The sequence below is a fragment of the Manacus candei genome, unplaced genomic scaffold, assembly GCF_025592945.1.
Source record: "Manacus candei isolate 608988 ecotype Guabito, Panama unplaced genomic scaffold, ASM2559294v1 h1tg000060l, whole genome shotgun sequence".
In the NCBI taxonomy this organism is placed as follows: Eukaryota; Metazoa; Chordata; class Aves; order Passeriformes; family Pipridae; genus Manacus; species Manacus candei.
The window spans coordinates 3,473,855-3,500,600 of NW_026138108.1; the positions used below are offsets into that span (position 1 = coordinate 3,473,855).

At 36.7% G+C, this 26,746-nt stretch overlaps 1 protein-coding gene across 50 annotated transcripts in view; it reads left to right on the plus strand.

Annotated features, from left to right (window-relative positions):
• Positions 1–4,046: 4,046 nt before the first annotated feature.
• The window catches only part of MUC2 (mucin 2, oligomeric mucus/gel-forming), an 80,732-nt gene continuing 58,032 nt past the window's right edge, over positions 4,047–26,746 (plus strand). For 49 of the 50 annotated variants that reach the window (XM_051804283.1, XM_051804273.1, XM_051804292.1 and 46 more), the window contains exons 1-26: positions 4,109–4,185; positions 5,549–5,813; positions 8,271–8,385; positions 8,513–8,603; positions 8,989–9,098; positions 9,319–9,535; positions 9,993–10,118; positions 10,803–10,920; positions 11,246–11,384; positions 12,024–12,134; positions 13,122–13,191; positions 13,774–13,911; positions 14,488–14,652; positions 15,182–15,276; positions 16,162–16,288; positions 16,945–17,200; positions 18,096–18,148; positions 18,409–18,518; positions 18,948–19,099; positions 19,544–19,682; positions 20,233–20,343; positions 20,650–20,829; positions 21,824–22,063; positions 23,193–23,349; positions 24,326–24,454; positions 26,213–26,360. In XM_051804283.1, coding sequence (XP_051660243.1) covers positions 4,113–4,185; positions 5,549–5,813; positions 8,271–8,385; positions 8,513–8,603; positions 8,989–9,098; positions 9,319–9,535; positions 9,993–10,118; positions 10,803–10,920; positions 11,246–11,384; positions 12,024–12,134; positions 13,122–13,191; positions 13,774–13,911; positions 14,488–14,652; positions 15,182–15,276; positions 16,162–16,288; positions 16,945–17,200; positions 18,096–18,148; positions 18,409–18,518; positions 18,948–19,099; positions 19,544–19,682; positions 20,233–20,343; positions 20,650–20,829; positions 21,824–22,063; positions 23,193–23,349; positions 24,326–24,454; positions 26,213–26,360 — 3,635 coding nt within the window. In that variant the 5' untranslated portion in view covers positions 4,109–4,112. Of the gene's footprint in view, positions 4,186–5,548; positions 5,814–8,270; positions 8,386–8,512; positions 8,604–8,988; positions 9,099–9,318; positions 9,536–9,992; positions 10,119–10,802; positions 10,921–11,245; positions 11,385–12,023; positions 12,135–13,121; positions 13,192–13,773; positions 13,912–14,487; positions 14,653–15,181; positions 15,277–16,161; positions 16,289–16,944; positions 17,201–18,095; positions 18,149–18,408; positions 18,519–18,947; positions 19,100–19,543; positions 19,683–20,232; positions 20,344–20,649; positions 20,830–21,823; positions 22,064–23,192; positions 23,350–24,325; positions 24,455–26,212; positions 26,361–26,746 lie in introns of all 50 variants that reach the window. The other variant, XM_051804266.1, reaches the window with a different exon arrangement.

Consider the following 26,746-nt stretch of genomic DNA (forward strand, 5'->3'; position numbering starts at 1 on the left):
GCTTTAACACTCTTTCATGCACTGTTCACCCTCCTGCTGCTTATTTCTGTGCTTTCTTAAGTTTTTGACTTTATAGAGGGCTTACTGGAGTCTTGGTAAAGGAAGTGCTGTGGTTGTGTATCATCATACATCTCTTAATTCATAATCTGGCTAGATTTTGCCAGACCTATTTTAGAATGGTGCCAAGGCAGTTCAGACAAACCATCTCTGTGCTTGAGACAAAAGGAGCGATGTGTATATTGTGAAGTTGTGTGGTCATGTGTAAGGCTTTGTGTGCTCTGGTGAAATGCTGGCAGATGGAAGAGTAGTAGAACAAAATCCCATGGCTATTTCTGCAGAGCAACATCACCGATAGAATATTACTTATTGGTTTGACAGCCTGTGATCAGCAAGTCAGGAATACAAAAGGATAAGGAAAACACTCAGTCACCAGGTGTAATTGCACTTTCTGAGGTGCATATAGTATAGTGGTCATCCTGGGATTGCTGTGACAAGACTGCAGTGAGATTTTCTCTTGTTGTTAACAGATAGAAATAGACCCCACATTCTTGAAAAGTTATTTTTCCTAAATAAGCCCAGCCAGGTCTCTGCTAAATTTTATCATGAAGTTATATAATTTTTTCATATAGGACATTTTCTTCTGCAGTGTGATTCAGAATGAAGATAATCTTCCACGCAGATTGTGTTTTTAACAAGAAGTTTTACTGCAAAGTAAATTTACACTGTAACTAAATGAATGTTAAAAGTTAGTTACACTGATGGAATGATTAAAAATGGTCTCATAAAAGTTTGAGTGTAGGGAGACAGTGCATTGACACAGCTATGACTCAAAACATATTTTTTATTTGTCCTTCTGCATCTGCTGCTATAACAAACATGCCTGCCATGCAGTCAGCTTTTATTTCTTAAGCTTTGAATTTTAGCAATGACTGTCGTAGCACTGGTTTTGGGGTTCCTGGGTCAGGCATATAGAGAAAGATTATGGGAAGCTTTATTTCTATTCATGGACTTGGGGAACTTCAAAAAAACCACATCTCTGCTAATACCCAACTGTGGAACCTAAATATGAAAATACTCCTTCTCATCAATTGTTCTGTTGATGCTGCTTGCACAGTGGCAACATGGAGGATCATCAGCAATAAAGGCACATGAACACCTGATACTGGAGACAAGATGACTGGAAGCAAGGAGTGGCATGAAGTTCCACAGACAGGTCGACTCAGATATAGATAACTGATGTAAGCTTAAGACAAAGATGCTAATGCTAAAGCAGAATTAGCTTTGTTGCAAAATGATTGATTACTTCAGGCTGTCAAACAATTTATAGTAAATAAATTAATGCATACATGTGCGTGTTATCTGTGCATTAACAGTAGGATTCTTTTGGATTAAAATGCATAACCCAAAAAGCTGTAAGGTAGCTGAGCAAGAAATAAAACAGGCTATGATGTCTACCTCAAAGACTGATTATTTCTGACAGGCATAAAAAGCAGCTGGTAGACAGGATCATTACCCTTCTGGCAATAAGGAAACAGAAACAGCGCAGTTTAGGACATTTTCTAATGCTAGCAGAAGTACATACCTAAGAATTTTGAAGATAAGGATCTGTATTTGCTTCTGTTCAGATCATTGCAGCTGTGTAAGCTTGAGTGTGGATTCTGTAAGAGTGGTCTCAGTGCTTAAAGGCATGTTGATTTCCCCATTCTCCAGTTTGGAATGTCACAGCAAGTCACATACATGTCAGAGGAAGAAACAATGAGAAGTTGTTGGTCACTCTGAGAAGCAAAGACTGGAGAAGGAAAATAGTCCTGTTTTAATTTCATATCTCAAGAAGTAATCAGGCTCCCTGTGCAGCCAGGACAAAGGTGGGGCAGAGAAAATCAGTCACCAAAATTTAGAGGTGCTTGGCGAAGAGTAGCTTTTCACCTGCACAGAAGAAAAATGCCAACATATGGAACTGAGGGATGGTGCAACCTTAGGTGAAGGATGATTACCTTTCCCAGTCCCAGCAAATGAATGAGACTGGTTCCAGATCTAGAACTTTTGTGGCAAAGAAAGCTGAATGGAAAATGTGCAACTTTCCAACTTACACCTCTGAACATACACATCCAATTTAATCTAAAAAGGGGTCAGGTTTGCTGTGTACATGAAGTTGCTGTTACAGTTTGCAAAGACTGTGTATGAATTAAATCATGGAGACTTTTTTTTTCTGAGGCAATGGTAGTTCCAGCCAGGAGACTAGCTAGAAAAACACAAGGAGGAAAAGAAAATCTCAAAACCCTTGGGAATCATATTTCTGAACTAAGAGTTTTGGTAGCAGAAAAGACAGAATGGGATATGTCTCTGAAGTGTCGTAAGAAGTTAGATCTGCTAAAGTAACCATCAGGGAAACATCTCTGAAGACAGTGTTTCTTCTTTTTTTTTTTTTTTTTTTGTAAATGATTTTTTCTAACTGGTTATTACTGGGTTTATTTTTATTTTCCAAGAAGGAAAATAAAATTATATTCTAGTAGTGAATAGGCTCATAAAGGAGAAAAGGGCTAGTACTTAATTTCAGTCAGGATTGTTGAGTGAATGATACCCTATGTAAGCGTGAGAGAAGTGCAAATCTGTATTTTCAAGCAGGAGCAGAAAGTCTAAAACCTTTTGACATGTATGAAAGGAAAACAGGAAGATGTTTGTGTAGAGGCTAGGCTATAGTTGAGATAAAATTATTAAATAAAAGAAAACAGAGCTACAGAACATGCTTTTATGATAAAAGGATGTTTCTTGTTGACCAGAGCAGTCAAAACGGCTAAGTAAAATGTTTCCTTGGTGTTTTGAAAAATATAAAAACCCTACTGGTAATATGAGCAATGAAATTAAGGAACACTTGATGATTAAGAGGATTAGAGATTTCTAGACACTGTGTTGAAAATCTTTTGATGAGGAAATATAGGAGCTTTAAGAAGTAAACCTTATTAGTGCTATGAAGCAGATGTGTTAGAAGATCTTTACCTCAAGGAGCCTGTATTTTGTCTTCTGAAGAGAGTTGCAGAAACACCTTCTCAAAGGAACTTTTCAGCACAAAATAAGGTGCATATGGAAATCTTGTATTTCTGAAACAGCATTCTGACCTGGTTCCTGGTTCTGTTTTCTGCTTTCTTCTTCTCCCAACGACCCTCTTCATCTTTTTCTGCACAAAGCAAAGCTGACCCTATAACTTTTGTTGGATCTGATGTGGGGACAGCAGACTGTAAATTTATCATTCATGGAGAAGGTAAGCAAGAATGAGCAAGAATATTTAGGGGGATTATGGACAGTAATGTTTTCCCATTTTTCCTTTTTTCCCCCCCCTTCTTTTTTCCCTAAAACTTAATATGATGGGAGAGTCTCTACAATCTTTTTGATGAACTTTCTGTTGCACCTTGACAATGTTCGAAAGAGGACCTCTTTTACTGTGAATTCTTTGAACTTATCTTGTTACCCCATCTCAGTTATGTCTTGGGCACAATATACAGTATGGGCTGTATTTTGGTTTAGATGTTCCCCAGAGCTTTACAAATTAAAGAAATCAAACAATTGCCAGCAGAATAATTTTACAATGTATGATGTACCATTTTTATTTGTAAGGGTTACTGTTAACTACAAGGAGCTTCACATGGATGATTTAATTTTAACAGAAATTATTCTGTGTGATGGTGGAAAATGAAAAATTCCTTGGTTTTGAAGCTACTGTTTGAGGGTTTCACCCTAAAATTTTGTCAAGGGATTTCTTTGTTCAGCCACCCCAAAATTCATTATTTGCTATAGGAGTTACTGAAGGTTAAACTTGGCGTGAGCATTTGAAGGATTTAAAAGCACAGCATCCTGTAGATGAAATAGAGCAATAAAACCCGGCATGGTTACTGAATCAATATTATACTATTTCCTGTCTGTTGAATTCCTTCATTTATGGTGAAAAATGCATCTGTTTACTTCTTATCTTCAGTAAATATCACACCTGTTTTTTCACCCCTCCTCTTTCCTCCTCCCTCTGTATCTCCTCCCCTGTGACAGAATCAATTGCATCAGTGGATGATATATAAAGAAGAGTTTTCAGTGGAGTTGCCCAGTCACCCACCTTAGCCACCATGGGGCTAAGAGTGGCCAGCCTCCTTTTCATACTCTGGCTGGCTCTTTCCTATGCTAGTGAAATAAGAAAAGGTAAGCTCTAGAAATGAAATAGTAGCAGACTGCCTCCTGGAAAAGAGGGAGAGAATTAAAATACCACTGCAGAGGTAGAAGGAGGCAGTGCATTTAAATAATGCACTTAAATAATGCAATTTTAGGATGCTTTAAATTTCTTAAGCTTTCAAATACTGAGGCAGTATGACTCAGCCAACAGAGGTTGGCTTTCTTTCTTTGGAGACATTAGTTCCTATATCTACTGTGTTTATATCTAGTTTGATGTGCTTGGAAAATATTTTCCATGTTGCTTTTCTTTTGATGTGTTGAGTCTTTCCTAGGTTTGGCAACTACTTTGCAGAAAGCAACTGTAGAAGTTTGAGAGGTTCATTGTTACAGCAATGAGGGAGGTGGATGATTGTGCCTTCTGTTACTTGGAACATCATAAATTCTTTCTTCAAAAGGGAATGTAGTAACATTGGACAAAGCTAATTTTGCCATTTAGAACATTAATAATCCTGCTGTAAAAGCTCTAACTTTATTTGTTATCAATTTTGAAGTGTTAAAGTGAAACACTTACACTGAAAACCAAAAATTGTTTTTTAGTGGAATAGGTGATGAATTTTGTCGAGGGGTCAGGTTTGGGGTATTGAGCTTGGTCTGCTGTGTCCTGAAATCAGCAATGAGAGGAAAGCATTACCTTGCATTTGATATCCCATCTGTGAGCTCCAGAAGAATCTCTGTGCAGCCTTCCATCTGGGGAGAGAAGGATAGCAGCTTGTCTGGATGTATCTGGCATGATTGATACCATCAAAGCACAGTAACCTAGAGACTGTGTTAGCAGTTTTACTTTCTCATAGTAAACAGTGCAAGAAAATCTTGTGAAAATGAGAGACATGTCAAGTTTCCCGTGGATACTTAGCTTTTATGATTCACCCCTAATCTACAGTACCTGGAGATTTATTCGATATTGTGTTAACTTGTATTATTAGTCAGTATAGATGGCTGGGAAGGGAATAAATCATCTTTAGTTTTGGCTATTGCAAAAACTTTATTTTTCTTCCTATCATGGTTATATCTTCTGAAGAATTTCTATTCTGTAGTAATAGAAATCACTACTGCTTTTAGGCAAAGAAATAATTTCCTAAATCTCCTGTTGTGCACAAGTCCTTTCATAATACTTAAACTATTTACCTTTTAGAGTAGGTGGTACTTTTTTGGTTTCCTAACTGTTTTTTTTCTAGTCCATGTTGATCAGATACTTGATCAGGCTTGAAATTGGTGGAATCACTGTGCACATAATTGCAAGTGATGTCTACTGTAAAATGGAACACTTACATTTTCTTACATTAGCTTGTTTATTGCACTTTTTTCATGTCTATTACTTTTCATCACTTAACAGGAAGGACAAGAAACCACGGCCACTATGTCTGCAGCACTTGGGGAAACGACCATTTCAAAACCTTTGACGGAGACATCTACCAGTTCCCTGGCGTTTGCGAGTATAATTTTGTTTCTGACTGCAGCGATTCTTACGCAGAGTTCTCTGTCCACATCCAGCGTGCTCTGAACAGCGATAACCACCCTGAAATCCAGTATATTCTGCTAAAAATCAAGGATGTCACGGTGTACCTCAAACCAAAACTGGTTGTGGTGGATGGGCGGATGTAAGTATTTCAGAAAAATGTGCTGGGAAGATAAAAGCAGGATTGATTCTTTAGAGTTGTCTATATACCACTATGGTAACTTCTACAAAGCATTTCCACAATCCAAAAAAAAAAAAAAAAGCCTTTTGAAATCCAGCATAAAATTGTTTTGTGGCAGTGCTTTAGTGTTAATTGTCATTCCCACACTTGCACAAGGGATTATTTAAATGAAAGTAAGGAAGAGGTGTTTGAGTGAATTGTTCTTCCAGTTGTGCAGGAAACAATGCAGGTCATGAGCCAGATCTTTCACTGGCATAAAATGACATAGCTTCATTTGTTTTGTGGCATCACCCTGAATTTACCTTAGCAGATGGTCTAGCAAATCCTGAAAAAAGAGATGCATTTCTCTGGGGTCTTTTCCTCTTGTTTTGTGACAGTAGAGTGGCAGGTTTTTTTCTGATCTTCATAAATAATTCTTTAAGATCCAATGGCCATTTCTCAAGGGACTTTAACAGATATAACACAGGTCAAAATTTACAGTAATTTATATGTGGCAATATGTGCTTTTTCACAGTAAACAACAGTGTTTTTCTCCTTCTGTAACATGGCTACACAAGAAAATAGTCTGACAGCATTACTGATGCCAAGTACTGTCTTAACCTAGTCTTTCCTATCATTAGCCTAACCTTTCAGTGTGTGTATATATACTCACTGAAACAAGTGAGGCAACTCATAAGTTAGGATATAGGTCTGAAGATTCTGAAGAAACTGGCTATTAATATGTTTTAGCATAATTTAAACAAAAAAGAATCTATTTTATTGCCATTGTAGGACTTGGTTTAGCCAAGATTTCAACTTTTGCTCTAAAGTTTGGAAGCCACTAGAATGAAAATATGTTCAAAGGTTGAAAATAGCATCCAGTTTCCCAAAAATCATACCAGAATGCATAAAAAAATGACAGAAATATTTAAAAAATGCATTGTTTCCCCAACTTGAAAAAACTTTTTATTGGGTACTTGGGTCTTGAACTCAATAAAAAACAAGTTTAGAAATCCTTTAAAAATTGCTTCTTTTAAACCTCTTTTTGTCTTAGATAGTGTTCATAAAACAATGGTTCATTTCTGAACAGGTTTTTGCTGCCTGGGGAATTTAGTTTTTTTAAAACTGAATTTTCCATATTGATCTTTAAATGATACATGATTCATTATCATGTAAAATAGCATTTCACAGTACTAAAATGAAAAGTGTAAAGTAGAAAAATGTATGAATTTGCCTTTGGGTGCCTGATCCACTGATTGAGTGAATGTCCTAGAATTAGAAAAAAAGATAAATATTCCATGCAGTGGTAGCTGAAAGGTGAAAAGATGCCCAATGTTTTATAATCCCTCTTGAAAAACGTAATCTCTCAAGAATTCATTGCCCAGAGGATGAACAATGCATTCAAAAGTAGAAATAATTGTTTCAGTGTTTGCACCTGGTATTTAGATGTGTAAGTCATTTGGCCATGTTAAAAATGTGTGAGGTAAGTAGTTGGAAAAATCCCGGTGACAGGAATTCTGGAGATAAAGCTCTCCCAGTCAAGAGACTAGTTAAGAGGAGATGTGCATACACATGCATGAATCCTGATGGATAGCAATTATATTGACAAATCTGTAGAAAATGAACCAGTTATTTTGACTGGATTTCACTTTACACTACTTCTGTTGGAACAGACTCTAGTTCTCTAGATTTTATAGGATGAGGCTGCTTGCCATAATCCCTTTATTGCTGAATGAAATTCAGCAGTTCAGTTTGATTTGTAAGACAGACATACAAAATCAGGAGAGAGATCTGGTGAATTGATTCTTTATCACACAAAAATATCTATGCTGAACTCTCTGCAAAGTATGTTCTGTCACCATTCTGTCAACCAAAAACTAAGTAACTAACTACTGAAATAACTACTCAATTCCTCTTAAAATGCTCCTTTGTTTTCAAAATTTTATTGGCAATCCGTGTATCTGCCTGTGCTTTTTGAACTCTTTTGAGGAGGAAGTTCTTTCCAAAGGAACAATCATTGTCTCTGAAAGGGTTATCAGATCTTTTGGTAAAGAAAAGCTTTCATTTATGTTGTAACTTCCTTCATGGAAGTAAATTTTTAGTGAGTGTTTGAATATCCTCTGTTAATAGCACAATGATGATGGATTTTCCTTTGATTAAGTTGAAGACATCTGACATTTTGGTTTTTTCATCAAAGGACCTGTACCCTTGGGTAAGCTTTGCCTCTGAAATAGCTTTGCCTTTTAAAGGCAATGAGTTATTGTCCCAAGTGTTGGAGAGAGGTATTTTATGCCTCATTAAAACAAGGCATCCTGTGCAGCCAGGATGAGGTAGTCAGAGGCTGGTTTCTCTGTTCCTTAGGGTATTTGGCTTATTACAGACATTCATGTCAAGCCTTATGTTTCTGAACTAATGTAAAATCTCTAATTTTCTTCCTAGTGTGAAGACACCTTACTACAGCTCTGGTCTGCTCATTGAGAGCAGTGACATTTACACCAAAATTTATGCCAAATTAGGCATGGTTCTGATGTGGAATCAGCAGGATGCACTGATGGTAAGTTTAATCAAAGAACTTTTTATTGTTGTTTCCTGGGATATTTCTCTATCCCAGTAGAGGAAAAAAAAAGGAGGAAAAAAAAGAGAATTCTTTTATGTTTTTCCTCTTTCTTTCCATTACTTAGGTGGAGCTGGACAACAAATTTAATAACCTAACCTGTGGTCTCTGTGGGGATTACAATGGAATTCCAATCTACAATGAGTTTATCAAGGGAGGTGAGTCATTCTACCATACTGACAGTTGTCACAGAACACAGGGTGACAAGCATTGTACATAGAAGCATCACAGGAGAGCAAATTTCACTTGAGAGATTTCTGTGATTGCTCCAGACTAAGCATCATGTTCCAGTGCTGCATTCCTAGTCTAAGGTTATTTTATTCCAGATGAATTTTATTGTTCTTTTCTCGACTAGCCTTCTTTTCTTTCTTCCCCTTTACATTTTCAAGCATGGTTAAACACAATTCAGAGCAGATACTTGTGTCTGACGTGTGTTTGACACCATAGTAATTGTTTTCCTTGATCAGAAGAATCCCATGAATCAGATGCAACTTGTGGTCAATTTTTGGGGCTCAGCAAGTTCTCCAAATTTTTTTCTCATAGATGCAAGCTACAATTCAATTACATATGGGAATTTGCAGAAGATCAGCAAACCCAATGCCAAATGTGAAGATCCAGATGAAACTCAGGCTCTTCCAAGCTGTAATGAGCATGTGAGTATTCCTACTGGTGAACTTCACTTGCATGGACACATCCTTGTGCTACGGGGAGTTAGTTGCAAGGAGCTTGGAAGACTGTCCATTCCAGGGCAAATGATTACTTTTCCTTTCTTGAATAACTGTTCAGAAGACAACAGTTTTTATACAAGATAGGAAGTGACCAGAAGCTCAGATGTTTACAAATCCCTCAAACATTATTACTCTTTCTCCTTAGCGTGACGAGTGTGAGAGGCTGCTGACTTCCTCTGCATTTGCTGATTGTCGGTTCCGTCTTAATTTGGAAATGTACATCCAAGCCTGCATGCAGGACAAGTGTGCCTGTAACGGCACTGAGGACTCCTTCTGCATCTGCAGCACCATCTCTGAGTATTCTCGCCAGTGTTCGCACGCCGGTGGCCGGCCGGGTGAATGGAGGACGCAGAACTTTTGCCGTAAGCAACGATACAAATTTTGCAAAGACCCAAATATTTCATGGATATAGAACCACGAAACATTTAAATTCATTACTTCTTTACAAAACCATTGGCGTATATTATAAATTTCATTCCAGGAGTACAATAAGTTACATATTGTGTTCTCCCTCTTTTTTTTCTTCTATTACCCTCGTTGTTAAGAAATCTTTTTCAGCAAGCAGAAATTCAGTTCCCATTGTAAGACTGAGAGGGCTGATACTGCTGATGACCGAGATAATTTGATCTATTTGAAACCAAAAGAAATAAATGTATGAAACAGGGAAAGCACTTCAGAAATAGATGAACATGCTTTGCCAGGTGGAATCTGGCTTGAGACATCACTGGCTTGAGAGGAATAGGGTATATGATCTGTGGTTTCTGAGGGATTATGGATATTCCACTCAAATAACTCCTGGTGTCTTTCTTATTCTTTCAGCCAAAACCTGCCCTGATACCATGGTCTATAGAGAAAGCAGCTCACCCTGCATGGATACTTGCTCACACTTGGACATCAGCAGCCTTTGTGAGGAACACTACATGGATGGTTGTTTCTGCCCTGAAGGCAAGTGTTATTCTACCTATTGTGTGTGGAACAAAACCAAGAGCTCTGGCAAAGAAGATCATAGCTAAAATATTAAATATAGTCAAATTCTATCTTAAAAATGAGTACTACTCTCCTTATTTTCCCCTCTAGGGGAACATGACCATACGATTTTTTTGAGGCAGTCATAATTGATTAATTAATCAATTATTTTATAGTTCGAACATATTAACACAATGACATGTAGTAAATCTGCTTTTTGATTCTCAATAAGTGAACTTCTGATAATATATAGAAAATCAACCTTTTTAGGTTGAATAATTCTGAGACAAAGGACATAATTTACCAGAGTGTCAATTAGGGACTGAGATTGAAATTCTCAGATTTACTGTCAGCCTTGGGAAAGATTACAATGATAGTCTTCAGAATATGCCAGAAGGACTGAAAATCTAAACATATAACATTCTGAGATCGTTCCTGTATACTTACAGTAAGCTTTTTTATCTGTGTATAGTTCTATAAATGAATAGATTTGGATTTTCAAAGGTGGATAAAAGTGTTTTTCATGTGTCTTACATTACAAAAAGTAGAAACACTATTCTTCACAATTTTGATAAACTCAGCGTGTGGCAAGTTGAGAGTTTCTCCTCTGTGGAAATTGCTTGTTTCAAAAAGAGCTGGAATAGTTAATGTTGTGTTTTATAGGAACTGTGTATGATGATATTACTGGAAAAGGCTGTGTACCTGTTAGCCAATGCTACTGCAAACTCCTTGGAAAGCAGTATGCACCTGGAGAAAACATTTCCAATGAATGTGAAGAATGGTAAGGATCCTGGTTGTGAATACGCTTTTCTTTGAATGATTGTAAGTGGGTCGGTGTTTTTCAAATTTCCACTTGATCATAAGAGACATCCTGAAAACATTCTGAACCTGATGTTTATGTTGCATGTCTGTAGAATCAAATTTCTGAAAAGTTTTCTTGAATCTATGGAATATGCCAGGGCAAATCTTAAGGAAATGGTCAAAGATACAGTTTTAAAACAACCTGGGGATATCTTGCTGTTTGCTAGGTATACTGATGCTTTCAGTGCTCTCAGCTCCTGTAATACCTACAAGCATTTTGTTTTTTATTATTTCTCTGTTTATAGCACCTGTAATTCAGGCAGATGGACGTGCAAAGATTTACCTTGTCCAGGCACATGTTCAGTGGAAGGAGGTTCCCATATTAGGACCTTTGATGGGAAGAAATACACCTTCCATGGAGACTGTTACTATGTGTTGGCCAAGGTACTGTGTACTGTAGGGCTGTTCTCTTGTAGAGTATATGCAAGTGTCTGTGGGCTGATATGTAACAACTATGAGTTATTGTTTTGTTTCATGGGGGTAAGGGAAGCAGAAATGCTCTAAGTTGTGCTATAAAGTTCAGGGTTAGCTGTAATAGCCCTAAGGGGAAGCTGGGGACTTATTGCAGTGGGTGATTAACTCAGTCTGATAGCTATGCTGTCATTATCCAGTGGAGTCCTTTGTGTATCAAAAAGTCACTCTGGCTACATGGACAGGTAAACTGCAAAAATTGGCAGATCTCAGGATCAGAAATTCTCAGTCAGTTCTGTAATAGCTGTTTCTCTGTCTGAGTACTGAAGTCAGCTAGGGAAATGAGGTAGGCAGCTATTTCATTCATCTGTCCCCAAAATATCTAGTGCCTATTCTTCTAGAGAATGGCAAAAATCTTGTTGAACTAGAAACCATGCCTCTGAATTTGTTTGAAAGAATGTTCAACTGTAAGAGCTAGTGCTGACATGGTGGTCTTAATAGCTAAGGTCTGTAGCAAAGTTATTGTGACAGATAAATTTAGTTTTTGTTTGGAAGTAATCTCGTGAGATTTTTTGATTGGACTAATGGACATTTATTTCCCTGTGATTGTAGGATACTGCAAATGACAGTTATGCTCTCCTGGCAGACCTGGCTCCCTGTGGCTCCACTGACAGGCAGACCTGCTTGAAGACTGTTGTGCTGTTAGTGGATAACAAAAAAAATGTAAGTTTTGTTCTATGGGTTCTGCTAGATATGTTGAAAATCAGCATATTTCCCTTATTGTGGAGGAACAGTTAATTCTTCTGGAGTTGTTATTGTGGATAGATAAGGCACCTCAGACAGGCTAAAGAACAACTCAGGTTTCTGCCCCGAGAATCCAAAATAGACCTAAACTTAACAAAAGGTGAAATTCAAAACAGCTGACATTTTCCCCTCTTCACTCCTCTGCTCTGTGCTATATGATTATTCTCACAGTATTCCAGATATCTGGAAGCGCAAGAATCCCATTCTTCTTCCCCTCACAGTATTTTACTTTATTCAGATATAGTTTTATAGATATTTTTCAGAAGAAATCCTGTCTTTGAATGTTGATACAGTGCAACCTTCTCAAATATTCAATTTAGTATTCTGTTTAGTTGTGGTAATATATAGATTATATTTATACATAATTTTACACACATGTACACATAATTTTCCTCATGTATTTCTGGACTTCCGTGTCTTTGCCAGCATAACTAGAACAAAAGAAAACTGAATCAGAAACCAATAATTTTATGTTTCTGTGTGTACAGACTAACATTTTATGAGGAAGTTTAATAAACTGCTTTCTGACCATGCCGGAATCATACTAAACCATTTCACTGAAGCTGTGGCACATGCTTTTATAAGGAATAGGAACTTGCTACAGATCCTGAAGACCTAATATTTTCTTTTACTTGCTGAAACCAAAGTGCCCAATATAAATGAGTTTTATATTTCATTACTGTTGTAGGCAGATGTGAGCGAAACACTGAATAGCAAGACAAAACTGTACTTGTATCCTACAGGTCTGCTGCCATTTAAATTTTCAGATGGTTTCTTCTTTTCAAAAGTTTAAAGTTCTAGTCACAGCCTAAATGTGCAGAAGGCCTTTCTTGTTAATTTACCTTTTATTAGTTCCTTTTGCTCTCAGTACTTGGAACCTCATTGATTCTATTTGCCATTGTACAGGTGGTGGTTTTCAGATCCGATGGCAGTGTGCTACTGAATGAGATGACAGTGAATGTGCCTCATGTGTCAGGTAAGTGACACAGCCTTGTATGTCCAGTCACACCTGACTTCTCATATAGGAATGGGTTTTTTCCTAGGCAAAAGTGGAAGAGTGGCATAGGAAATTTATTCAGATTTGGTAATAAGTTGGGGATGAATGTGATTTAATAGACATCTGAGGATTTAATGGGATCACTGACTCTGTATAGAGTGGATGACTGAAAAAAAGTCCTTTCACTTTTTTCGTACCTCTTGAACATACTTTGGCACGTAGCTTGGGAAAGAGGAATTGCCATGACAGAAAGTTAAAGCAGATAATTTACCTTGCCTGTGAAGAGAGATATTTAGCACTTCCCAAATTTGGCTACATGGTGTGGGTATGCCATTTGGTTCTGATGCCAGAGAAGAGTCACTACAGGTAATCAGCTTTTTAAATTAGTGAGGACCATCATCATATCTAGTAGGCCAGTGATTTTTAAAGGAAAAAAAAATTATTAATTTGATCCTGGTCTCAGAGTTTTCATGACAGGTGATACCTTAAAATCTAATAAAAAGTATTTCTTCTGGCAGCTTGTGTGTGTATTTACTGCACAGTTCATGTTTTGTTTTTCAGCCAGCTTCTCAATATTCCAGCCATCTTCCAACTACCTTGTTGTACAAACACCTTTCGAGCTTCAGGTGCAGATCCAGCTAGTTCCAGTCATGCAACTGTTTGTGACTGTGGATCAATCAGCTGAAGGAAAAATTCAAGGCAAGTGTCTATTCAAAGAGGAAGCAAAGTCATGCTGTTCCACAGCTGAAGATTCGTGTACTCTTTACATGAGAGATAACTCATGCTACTTGTTGATTCAAGAAGAGGAAACTGAAAGCAGAAACCAAATCATTGAAAGCAAATGGACTCAAGCAAACTAGAAATGTGTTTTTAGTTTTTCACATTGAAATGATCTATCACTCTAGTACCAGCACACAGATATTTCTTAGAATATTCCTTGCTTCTATATTCAGTTTAATTTTAACTATACACAAAAACAGGTTTTTGGTGCCTTTTGTGTTTTCAGTATCATCAGAAAGTGTAAAATTACAGGTTGAGGTGGTAATCTCCTGAGGCAGAGATATCTTCATGAAGACTATTCTTCTCAAGAGGTTGAAGATTTAAAATAGGCCTCCTAAAACTTCAGTATGTGTCATTTGCATCAATATTGAGGTGGAATAATCAGCTGTATGAACTTCTGTTTCTAGTGTTTGTGACCAGTTGTCCCTTTTCTTTGACCTTTTATTATGAGAATGAGTAATGATTATGTAAAATTTTTACCTTCTTTTCCAATAGGTCTTTGTGGAAACTTTAATGGAATGGAAGGTGATGATTTTAAAACAACCAGTGGGCTGGTAGAAGCTACAGGATCTGCCTTTGCGAACACATGGAAAGCTCAGTCCATCTGTACAGACCAGGCAGAAAAGCTGGAAGACCCCTGCAGTCTCAGCATTGAAAGTGGTAAGTAGATGAATAAGTCAGATGGTTGGCTTTTGCCAGAATGAGCAGTGTTTGCTGGATATTACTGCAGCAGGCAGTAATTTTTAGATTAATGTCTGCACGTATGTTCACATACAAGCACTCATTTCCCATCAAACTGAAGTGAAAGTTTAAGGGGTGATTGTAGAAGGGTCCTGAGCCGGAAGATTGGGAAGCAAGATCGTTAATTTATATTATTTGTAAAGGCACTTGTATTTCCTAGTATTGTTTATCATTATGTTTAACTCAGCTTCAGGGTACTCAAATGGAAAGGGCTGTCACAATTCTATGTAAACCAGTTACAGCAGTGGGATACAGGTTTTGATTTTATTATTACATGTTTCTGAATCAAAGAACAGAAATATATGTGCAATGATTGCATGTAGTTCCTTCACTCCCCAAAATGCACAGTTTTCTAATTTGTATTGTTACACTGCATTTATGTATCAGCGTAACTAGACGTGGCACAAGCGAGATAAGGAAATGTGATGAATTTCTCTTTTTTTTCCAGCAAATTATGCTGAGCATTGGTGTTCTTTGCTGAAAAACCCAGAAGGTCCTTTTGCAACATGTCACTTAGTCATTGATCCTTCAGAATACTATAAGGTATTGTAATCTTGCACGCTTTTTAGTACTGCATTATTTCAGATGGTTAACTATAGACATTTAACATTGTTCAAATGTTTGAGACATTACCCAGTAGCTTGCCCATAAGTGCTGGTGAACTCTTTGCATTGATTGACTTAAGTAGCGTAGCATGCATATAAAGTATCTCCCCTGACGAGATTCTTACAGGGTGCTGCTGAAGTTTGCTTTCTTATATTTTGTATTTAATGAACATTTTTATTGGATTGGATATTTGAACTGAAAAGAAGATTCAAGAGATGCAAATGTGCACTGACTACCCTTAAACATTAGCTGCTATAAAGTCATGAAAAAAAAGTTTCCTATATATTGGTTGGAATGTAACACCAAATCATTTTCATGCCAGAATCTCCATGATTTTTTTCCCCTCTGCTCGTCAGTGTTGAGCATAAGTGAGGCTTACCTAAGGAAAAAGAAGAAATACCTAAGTTATTTCTTATACTTAGAACTCAGTCTGAGCTCAAATGTTGTGAAGATATTCAAAGATCTGGTTAATATTTTGCCATTATGATTTCTAATTTTTGTGGATCTCTGCATTTGTAATTTGTAACTGAGAAAGAACAGTATCAATATCCTTTGAAAAAGGTGTTGTCAGGAGGCTGGATATTTTTTAAAAGTTCAAGAGGCTTGGCTTAGGTTAGAAGTAAGCATCCAAACATTTTCATTGTGTATGAAATAAAGCAGCACTTTCAGTCTCTGGTCTTTGTCCATTCCTTCCATTGTTCTCTGGTCATGGGAATTAATAAACAACATCAGGAAAAGTACACAAGATATTTTGTAGCAACCCAGTTGCAATTGCCCATTGGTTTCCTGTGAGCTTACTGACCCTTTCGTTCTTTTTTTCAGAAATGTAAATATGACACATGCCTCTGTGAAGATAATGAAGAATGCTTGTGTGCTACCCTGTCCTCTTATTCGAGAGCCTGTGCTTTCAAAGGAATCATACTGGAAGGCTGGAGAGACAGTGTCTGCAGTAAGTAGTGGAACTGTAATCCCCGTGGAATTAATTAGCCATGAGAAACAAGCAGGCTCTCTCTGAATTTGGTTGTTAGTGATCTCAGTGTTAAGGGATTTGGAGTATCTTAGAAACATCTAATGGACCTAAAAGAGACAATGTTTATAATGTTTACTAATTTATATTATATTCTTTAGCTGTAATTTGTTCATGATATATTTAAAAGTAGAGAGCATTATTTTTCACTTTCACCTTCTTTCCCTAGTTTAAGTAATAATCTCATTTCTTTGATTAATGGAATCCCAGCCATCAAGGCTTTTATGTTGCCTTTGTTTATCAGTGTCTTTGTTTATCATCATGCTAGCTTTTCATCAACAGTGTGGTATTGTTGAGACTAGGAGCTTATTATAATGTGCTCTCTCTCTCTGATTATCAGTATGTGAAATAAATAGAGGTATGAAAGAAACTATTAGTAACAGTTAAAAATAAGTCTTCGACTGGTAAAGTTAGGTTAGTGTTACTTGTCACTTCTTATATTTTTGTACTTTAATAAAATCTAAGGGAATGTTTTTATCTTTACATACTGCACAGCCAAGGAAACCAAAATGGAAATGTCAAGGCTAAGTTGTCCATCCTGCATCTCTTATTTATCATTTTACTTATTTTCCCTCCAGGCAGTGAAGTGTCCGCCTGTCAAGGAAATCAAGTCTTCCTTTACAACATTACAAGGTGCCAGCAAACCTGTCGTTCCCTTGCTGATGGTGAAAAGTATTGCTTGCAAGACTTTGCTCCTGTGGATGGCTGTGGCTGCCCATCTGATACATACCTGGATACACAGGATAACTGTGTGCCCGTCTCTGAGTGCCCATGTTATTACAAGGGATCATACCTGGAACCTGGGGAATATTTTACAAAAGATGGAGACCGCTGGTATGTTTTATTGTGGCTTCTTGTTTGTTGGGATAAAAGGCTTTAAAAAAATTGCTTATTAGGTGTAAGGTGCTTAGCTTTTTTGGTACTTAATGAACATTTGTAATACATTTCACAATATCTTCATGCCGAGCAAAGTATTATGCTTTTGCAATTTAATTTATCAATAATTGAGAAGTGCAGCTTGCTTTGGAGGCCTTCACAGATAAACATTACTTTGAAGCTGCACTGTTAATAGGGCTTTGTTAAGCAGAGGTGTGAAAAGAAGAAAAAAGGTCAACTATATGTTATGTTGCTGTTTCCTTTTCTGGCAGAGACAGATCACTTGTGTTTTCTGTGGGAGGAAGATCCCCTTGATATGTACTTAGTATAGCATAGGCTTTTGAAAGCAACTTTTCACGATTCTGTTGTATTTTGCCACGAACCTTGGCAATTGTTTGCTGCCTGAGTCATTGGTGCAAACTGTTATTACCTTCTCTCACCCAGGAGAAGCAGCATACAGGCCAACAAATTTGCAGCATGTGACTTGAATAGGCATGAAAATACACTGTGTATCCAAATGAAGTCATTGATTTATATTCTCATTCTTATCTGTTTCATTATTATCTATTTCCTGAGCCATCAAAAACTGCAATATTAAGGATTAATAAAGTGCCTGTTACTCCTTAAAACACAACCTTTCTGTGCATTAGACCTAAAATCTTGCTACACTTTTTGTCCAAGTGAAAATTCGTGACTGTGTTTCAATAGAATTGACTTGAAATATCAGTAGAAATTATGCAGAACATCTTTGATAAATACTCTCAAATTTATATAAACCAATCCTTAGACTTAAGTTGAAGACACTGAGCTTGTTTGGTTTTTTTTTTAATTTCTATTTACTTCACTTTTTTAGTGTTTGCCGAAATGCAAAGGTCCAGTGTACCTCAGTGAGAATAAGAATGAAAAGTAAGTGACATTCTGTAAACTAAAATAAAATAAAAACCGTAACCAACCTTCAAAACCAAACTACTTTCCTTTTGAATTCTCCACTTACTTGTTTTCTATGTAAAACGTTACACATTTTCACTTTGTTCTCTCTTCACTGAGCCTCTTTTTTTCAAAAGGATAGAGCATGTGCTGAGATTTCTGTCTCAGTAACTACCATATTTCACACACATTTCTTTTGCCTTTTCTTGACTGATCTAAGCCAACAAAATACCTTTCAGGTGTAGAAGAATGTTCTTCTAACAAGACTTTCTTTGACTGCGATGCATCCTCAAAATGGACTTCACAAACACCTGTACAACTTAGCTGTCATACCTCTCAAACAAATCATGTATGTATTCAAGTTTTCTTCAGGTCATGTTTTCTTTATTCTGTATTCTCTAAATGACAGAGTGCTACATAGAAAATACAGCTGTAACTAACAGTTTATTTCTCTTTGGTTTAAATCTTCCATTTTTTCTCCCCAATGATGTTAATCTGTTGCCATTTTCATGATGAATCCCCTTATAGTTTCTCTCTCCTCTTTCTTTTTACTGTGTCTTCAGTAGAGTTGTAACTCCCAAGGGAAATAGGATTTGGGTTCTTAGACAACCAAAATAGAAAAGAAAAACATTACCAACCTAGAAAGAAGAACCTTATAAAACTAATAAATATTAGGCTGTTTGGTTATAAATGCAGCTTTTAAAGTGTGCTTGTGAAGAAGGGGAATTAAAATGCAGTACATTATCAGAAGGTAACCGTTTCTCCTTATATTCTTTAGTTCCAGGCAGAGTGTGTCTCAGGCTGTGTGTGTCCTGAAGGTCTATATGATGATGGCAGAGGAGGCTGTGTTGAGGAGGAGGACTGCCCATGCATTCATAACAACGAGTGGTATTCTTCTGGACAGAAGATAACAGTGGACTGCAACACCTGGTAAATTATAATTTTGAACTCTCTTCTAGAATATATTCTATACCATGTATTAATAGTCATGTCTAGGCTTATGTATTACAGTGGCTGCGAAAACTGCAACTATCATCTTTTATTTTCAGGAATATTTATTGCTATCTGAGGAAACACAGATTCTGCTGAAAATACTGGGGCAGTAGCTACCTCTGTTTTCAGTAGGCATCTGGTGTTGGGAAAATGCACTCATTTTTTAAATATAAATGTTATCTAAAGACCTAAAGATCTTTAGCTGACCAGAGTTAAAAATCATGTTATAAGCTTAAAACCAGGCAAAACTGTTGAAATTTAGACTTGGATATTTTGCACATTATCATATTGTATTAGGCAGCTGCTTGGTTTGTTTTGCAGTTTTCCAAATGGTCCACTCTTGGTGATACCTAAAAATTCAACTTCTCTGCTCTTTTCTAGTACCTGCCAAAAAGGGGTTTGGAGCTGCACTGCCAATGAGTGCTATGGGACTTGTATGATATATGGAAGTGGCCATTATATCACTTTTGATGGAAAATTCTATGACTTTGATGGGAATTGTGAATATGTGGCTATTCAGGTAATGCTCATCAGGAGGGCTGAAATGGCATTTGATTGCCTTGAAGATCTGCTTTCCTCTTTGGTTTTGTCATTCTTTATTGTCTGCCATCACTTTTCCTGAGGTGTTCACACATTCTGCTGGGAGAAATTGTATATTTCCAGTACAGGCAGGCTGTGTGAATGTCACTTTTTCTTCTCATATAGTGGTCATAAACTATATGTAACAGAACTGTTTTATAGTGAGAGCTAACAGCTCATTATCAGTTGCAAAATAAATCCAAATTCTAAGTTTAGAAACCAAAGATACTTATATTTAAAAATATGTTTGTCAGTTTGTTTTATTGTCCTACTTGCTTTCCCAGGCCAAGACACTGTTTATATGTATGCAGAGAAATCTGTGTATGTGACTGTGAGTCTATAAAAATATATGTATATAGGATCTCACATTTGAAGCAGCAGTAATGATTTGTACATTGTGAAGACTTAAATGATTGTAATTATTATGACATTGAACTAAAATGAAATATTCTACCTAATTTTCTCATGCTTATTTTTTTCTTTTTCAATAGGATTTTTGTGGTGACAAAAATTCCAGCGGCTCATTCAGCATCATCACAGAGAATGTCCCTTGTGGAACTACAGGAGTCACCTGCTCAAAAGCTATCAAAATGTTTCTAGGGGTGAGTAATGATACTCAATAAGTATATATCAGTATTCAAGTATTACCAAAAAAATAATGCTCCAAAGCCACATCCCTAAAAGCAGCTGTAACCAGTGTTAGAGGCCATATCAAATTAATCTGTAAAGGTGTAGATTCTCAGGTGATTAAACCTCTCACAAACACAGGTGCTACACCACTCGTCATCTTGCAAAGTCATCCCAGACTTTGAGTATTAGTGTCAGAATGAATTGTATTGTTATGAGTGTCTAATATTTTCTCTCATCATAAAAATTACTGTTACAATATTTCTCCTTTTATCTTTCAGAAAACTGAACTGAAATTGGAGAACAAAGAGTACAAAGAAATTCAGCGAGATGTTGGTGATGATGTGCTTTATTGGAACAGGACAGTAGGCCTCTACCTCGTTATTGAGGCTAGCAATGGTGTGATGCTTATCTGGGATAAGAAGACTACTGTTTTCATCAAGCTGAGCCCCAATTACAAAGTTAGGACCTGTCTATCTTTTTCTGAAGTAGTATTACGAATAGATAAGGAAACATTAATATTCTTTTATTCTGACTCCCTGTTCAGTTTCTATATCCTCTTCACATTGATTAGCTTGCATTATTACTACCACAGCTTGCAGAGGTGCTGCTGGGGTTTCTTACAGTCTATCACAATGCATTGCAGAGAATGCATAGGATATTATTGCAGTAGAGCTGAACATCTAACACACTCTGAGTTTGTGAACATTGATAGCCAACCATCTAAAGTAATTTAGGGATGCAAACTGACAGGACAAGCACTTGGAAACCTACATGCAATCTCAACCCTGTATTAAAACTGAACTCCCTCTGCATTGTATGAGGATGGTTCTGGTTTCTGAAAATCAGCATGTTGAATTGGAGAGTATTGAGGCATTGTATAAACAGGGATGCACTATATCTTGAGAGGCTGATGGACCTTAAATAGCTCTACCAAAAATTCGCTACTGAGGGTAGATTGCGAAGTGCTTTCTTTCAAGTAAAAGGGGTCCCTGTAATTTCTTTTCCATGGATGAGGCAATAGTGCTCGTTATGTTAGAAACTTTTTAAAAAAACAGTTTTGAGCTGAATTGAATTACCTCAGACTTATATTAATAGCTGAGCTATGATAAATTGAGAAGAATGGAAAATTAATTAATTCTTCTCAGCTGAAAAAGACTTGGCCACTCTTTAGCATTTTAAGTGGATATGGAGACAGAGATATGGAATGTATACGCTAGATATAATTGGTTTCAAGGAGGGAAGACATGGCAACTGAATAGTTTGCTGAGTACACAGACAAATAAAAATTTATTTTCTGTACAAATGATTTGGGAGTAAAGATGAAAGTCATCATTTACACAGACAGTCAGCCGTCATCTTTAATGTCAATGTTTTGCTCTTACTTTACCAGAACCTGTTTCTCACTTCCATGGTATATTTAAAAACTGTGGATATGTCAATTTTCTTTTCAAGGGCAAAGTGTGTGGTCTGTGTGGCAACTTCGATGACAAGTCAAACAATGACTTTATAACAAGGAACGGACTGCAGGAGACCAATGCTCTGAAGTTTGGGAATTCCTGGAAACAGTCTCCCATGTGCCCAGATGTCACAGAAGAGATTAAGCCTTGTGATTTGAAACCACATCGGAAGTCCTGGGCAGAGAAAGAATGCAGCATCATCCTGAGTGAAGTCTTCAAAATTTGTCACTCCAAGGTTTGTAGAAGGAAGTAGCTGATGGGACAACACAGTGCATTTCTGTTACTGCAGCAGCAGAGAGACCATGAAAAATTAATGAAGAGATGGTTATTATGAATTAATGAATAGAGGGATCTTTAATTAAGTCTTCAGTACAGCTACAGGTGTTAGCACATTTCACCTAGCCTTAGTCAAAGTAGGCTGAGCCTCTATGGCAGTGGGACTGTGTCAGTGGTGGTGGCAGCCCCAGCTGTACAAACCCATATTCATCACCACAGTTTCACTGCTACTGCTTTGCAAGTCAGCTTCATAAATCTACCCTGTCTGTGTCATGTTTGCTGCAGTTGCACCATCTCTTGTTGAGAGACAGTCAGTATTATAAATTCTGAAAGATCTTATGATCATCACACCCATCTCCTGACAGAAATGCATACTATACTTGAAAGGGTGGTGGTGAAGAGTCTACTGCTTCTTGTAGTATTCAATCCACAGAAAGGATCTCCTTGGAGACCACTGACATCATGCAGTTTAGACAGGCAACTGCTGGTACTGTGCCTCCAAATGGCCATAGCATACACAGTTTGTTCTTAACTCATAGTAGAAAGGTCACAAATAATTGTCAATTTATTTAACTTATTATATGTTTCCACTTCAGCAGCTAAAATCCAGTCTAAGTTTCTCCTCTTGCAGTCCCAAGCAAAAAAATGCCTTGCTAATTTGTCATTAGATAAACTCTAAATACTGACAAGCACAAAATTATCTGCTTCATATTTGCTGTGTAGAGCAACCTTTCTGACATCGCTCACCACTTGTTTGGCAAAGATTGCTGAAAGATAAGAATTCACTGGCATCAATTCAACTTGGATTTGAGAGCACTAAAATGGAACTCTGTTAGAAAATGTGGGCACTGTCAAGGACTCTTATTTTTTTCAGTCATAGCAAATTATGAAGGTGCTGAATTTTTTAAGTCTATTATTACCCAAAATATATTGAGCAGCTTCAAGCCTGTAAATGTTTGTTTGTGATTTGGTAATTCTTAGAAACGGTCTCATTTCTACTCAGCTGAATTCCCATGTCTCAAGAGCTCTTAAACTTATTTGAAAACTAATTTGGAGATGAACTGGGGCATCATTTCTTTCCCCAACAGGTGGACCCAGTTCCTTTCTATGACGCTTGTGTTCATGATGCCTGCTCTTGTGACAGCGGTGGAGATTGTGAGTGCTTCTGTTCTGCAGTTGCTGCTTATGCCCAAGAATGTACCAAGGTTGAGGCCTGTGTTTTCTGGAGAACTCCTGATATATGCCGTGAGTAACAGTTAAACACAAATGTATCTTTCTAGCTGCTGTCAGAAAGTCAGTCAAATAAATCATTAATACTATTGCTGCAAGGTCATGCTGCCTACACAATGAAATTTATTTTCACAGCATATCAGGGAACAAACAGGACTAGTAAATTTGTATATTTCAGTTGTCTTTTATTCAACCGGGCTTCTTTCTTTTTCCCCTTTTCCCATTTTCACTTTTCCCTCTTTCCCTTTTCCCCTTTCTCTCTTTTCCACTTTTCTCTTTTTGATTTTCCTTTCTGTTTAAAGTCATCCTTCCAGTTGATATTTGGTGAACTGCAACTCCCATTATCTTTTTCCTTTCTCATTTCTTCAAATTATTCAGAATTTGATTTTAGCAAAAAGCATGTGTCACTCCTGTGTAGATGAACCTAATTAATGTTGTGAACAATGTAAGATAGTACTTAAATTAATTTTATTACCCAAAAAGTACTCAAATCAAAATTTTGAGAATAGCAGAAATATAAAATTTTTTAATTTTAAAAATTCATTCTGTTTCAGAATTAAGGCTAATTGTTGTTTTTCAGTGTAAGAAGTCAGTGAAAAAAAAATTATAAGTTTCAGTCAACTCTGATATATAAGTTAGTAAAAGCTCCTTTGTCCATAGTCATCTAAGCTGAATTTAAGCTGTATCCATAATGACTCATATGCTTGCTCTTGGCCTACTGCAGGTGACTCACAGCCTATGTGATACAGCAAGATGGAACTATTTTATATATACTGCAAAATTTTTAGGAGTTTGCTAGTAGAAATCTTGGGCACCAGAGTTTTACTGTACCCTAAGTTTAAGCATAGTAGCAGAAAGTCCAGGTCCTGCACCTCAAGAGAAATTTTGCTGGCTTAACATGTAAATTTATTTATCTTGTGCCTTTAAAGACCTGATCAGAACTGCATTTGGACAACCCTGTTTTTAATCAACTTCTCTTTTTTCCCATCAGCAATATTTTGTGACTACTACAACCCTCGTGATGAGTGTGAGTGGCACTATGAACCTTGTGGCAGTAACATCACAACCTGCAGGATGATTAATAATGTCAGCACCAACTTTACAGTACCATACCTGGAAGGTAATAAATTCCTTGCCATTTTTGTATTCTGTTTTGTATAACTTTGTGTACCTTTTAATGAGTATGGAATAATCAGTCAGCTTGATGAGATGTTCCTAAATCTGCTATTGAATTTGTCTCCAGTCTTACATAAATGTTTCCTATCATGGAATTTATTATTTATTAACATCAGTGGGTGATAGTTAAAATGCTGTCAGCCATAAAACTGGGTCTCTGCTTGGGTAATATCCTCATACATGCAAGATTATTACACCATGGTTATTTTTTCCCTTCTTAAGGTATTTCAGGGAAGGAAAAATCTTTTATATGGCAAAGAAGCAAGTTACTGATAATTGGGGTTTTTAACCTTATATATGCATCAACTTATAACCTTATTTATGCATCAGATCATCTTGATTTTACTGGATTAATACGCAGCATTCTCCTACCTTTACCCTGGAAAATATCTTTGATATCAGACACACGGATGCTGCTGTATATTGGATTCTTATTGGAGATTCTATTTCATTTGTAGATGCCATATTAGTAGGTGAAAGTTCTTGTGCTTGACAACTGAAATTTCATGTTATAGTGACTGCAATAATCCAAGAATGTGAATGACTTTACAAATGTCTTCTGTTTTACCACATGGTAAAGCTGGAGAAAACAGTCACATTTTTGGCTACACAGTCTTTTGGTCTGGACTGGAAGCACTTATCTCCTGTTTAGGGATTGAAAATAAATGCCTCAAGCTTGACTTTGCTTTGAACTGCTAGTAAAAAAATGAAAAAAAAAAAAAGAAACCACAAAACAAAACCCAAGGGAAAAAAACAAACCAAAACAAAAAACCCCCCCAAAATTCCTAACCAAAATATTTTTTAAAAATCAGCAAACCTCTGTTTTAAAATAGATTGTCTTAGATTATTAGAAAGATTTGGAAAGTGTCAGAAGGCAGATTATTATATAGCCAATTATCTTTCTAAATTATTTTTGTTGTTTATCTTCAATAGAAATGTAGAGCATGTCCTACTTTTGTTAGGACATATTTATTACAGTCTGGCAGTGTAATGTGACTTTAAGTATCAGTTCATTACACAGTACTTCAGTTTAAATACTATGTAGAACTCCAGTGTAGTATAAAGAGGATTTCATAAGAGTTTATTTGGAGGCAGGACACATTTAATATTTTTTGAAGTGTATTTATATGAAAAATGCAATGAGAATTGACAGTCAATTAATCCCTTGCAGTGGAGTTTGGATTACTGACCAAGGATATGGAAAAGTGCAGATAAATTATCAGTTTGAGGTGGAGATACCTGGTCTGTTACAGGCACGTAAACAAGTGCTAATGTTCCAATAAATGTATTAAAATAAATGTTTGTTAGTGAATTTGCTTCCATATTCCTCACAAAAGTATTGTTGATGTAGTGATCTATAGAAAAACTGGGATGTTTCTTTGTCTTAAACTTACTAGCTGCCCATAGAAATGAATATAAATTAGGGGTTTCTCCAAGATGTTGAAATAGGTAGTTAAAAATAGCTTCCCTAGTTTTCATTACAAAACCCTGGCTCAATCCTCCTCACCCCAGTATTTTCAATGAAAACTGTTTAAGTCTTTTGGAAAGACTAATTGTTCAAGTATTGATTTGAATCGTTTTTGATTTCTTTCACTATGCTTGATTCAGTGAGAATCATTTACCTTCAGAAGGTAGCCTATCATTGAGTTGACTTCTTATACTTTTTCTTCTTCTTGTATACTGGTTTACTTGTCATCAACAGGCTGCTACCCCAGATGTCCTAAGGACAAGCCTATTTATAATGAAGAGACAAATGAATGTGTGCCTGAAGATCAGTGCTGGTGTTACATCGATGGAATTCAAGTTCCCCCTGGGCATGAAATACCCACAGAAGAAAACTGTACAATATGGTATATAAAAATTACAAAAACTCTCGCAGTAATTCAGGAAATAATTTATATATGCTAAGTCCCTCATTTACTTTACTGGGCTTCAAGCAAATAGAGATGAAACTTCAGCTGAAGAGCTGGTATATTCTCGCATTTCATAATTTTCCATAACCATCCAGATTTCTGGTTGGTAGCCTTGTTATAATAAGTATGTTACCAAATTCATTATTTATACTCTTTGAAGTGATATAAATATCATAATGACATGAAACCTGGCTGAGTCTCTAAAACAACCTTTTGATTCTTCATGGCTCTGGGAAGAGAGGGACTACTCTGCTTTTGCATTCTCACTTAAAACTGGACTTCTGAAATCACTATAATCTGAAATACTCTATTCTAGCCCTGAA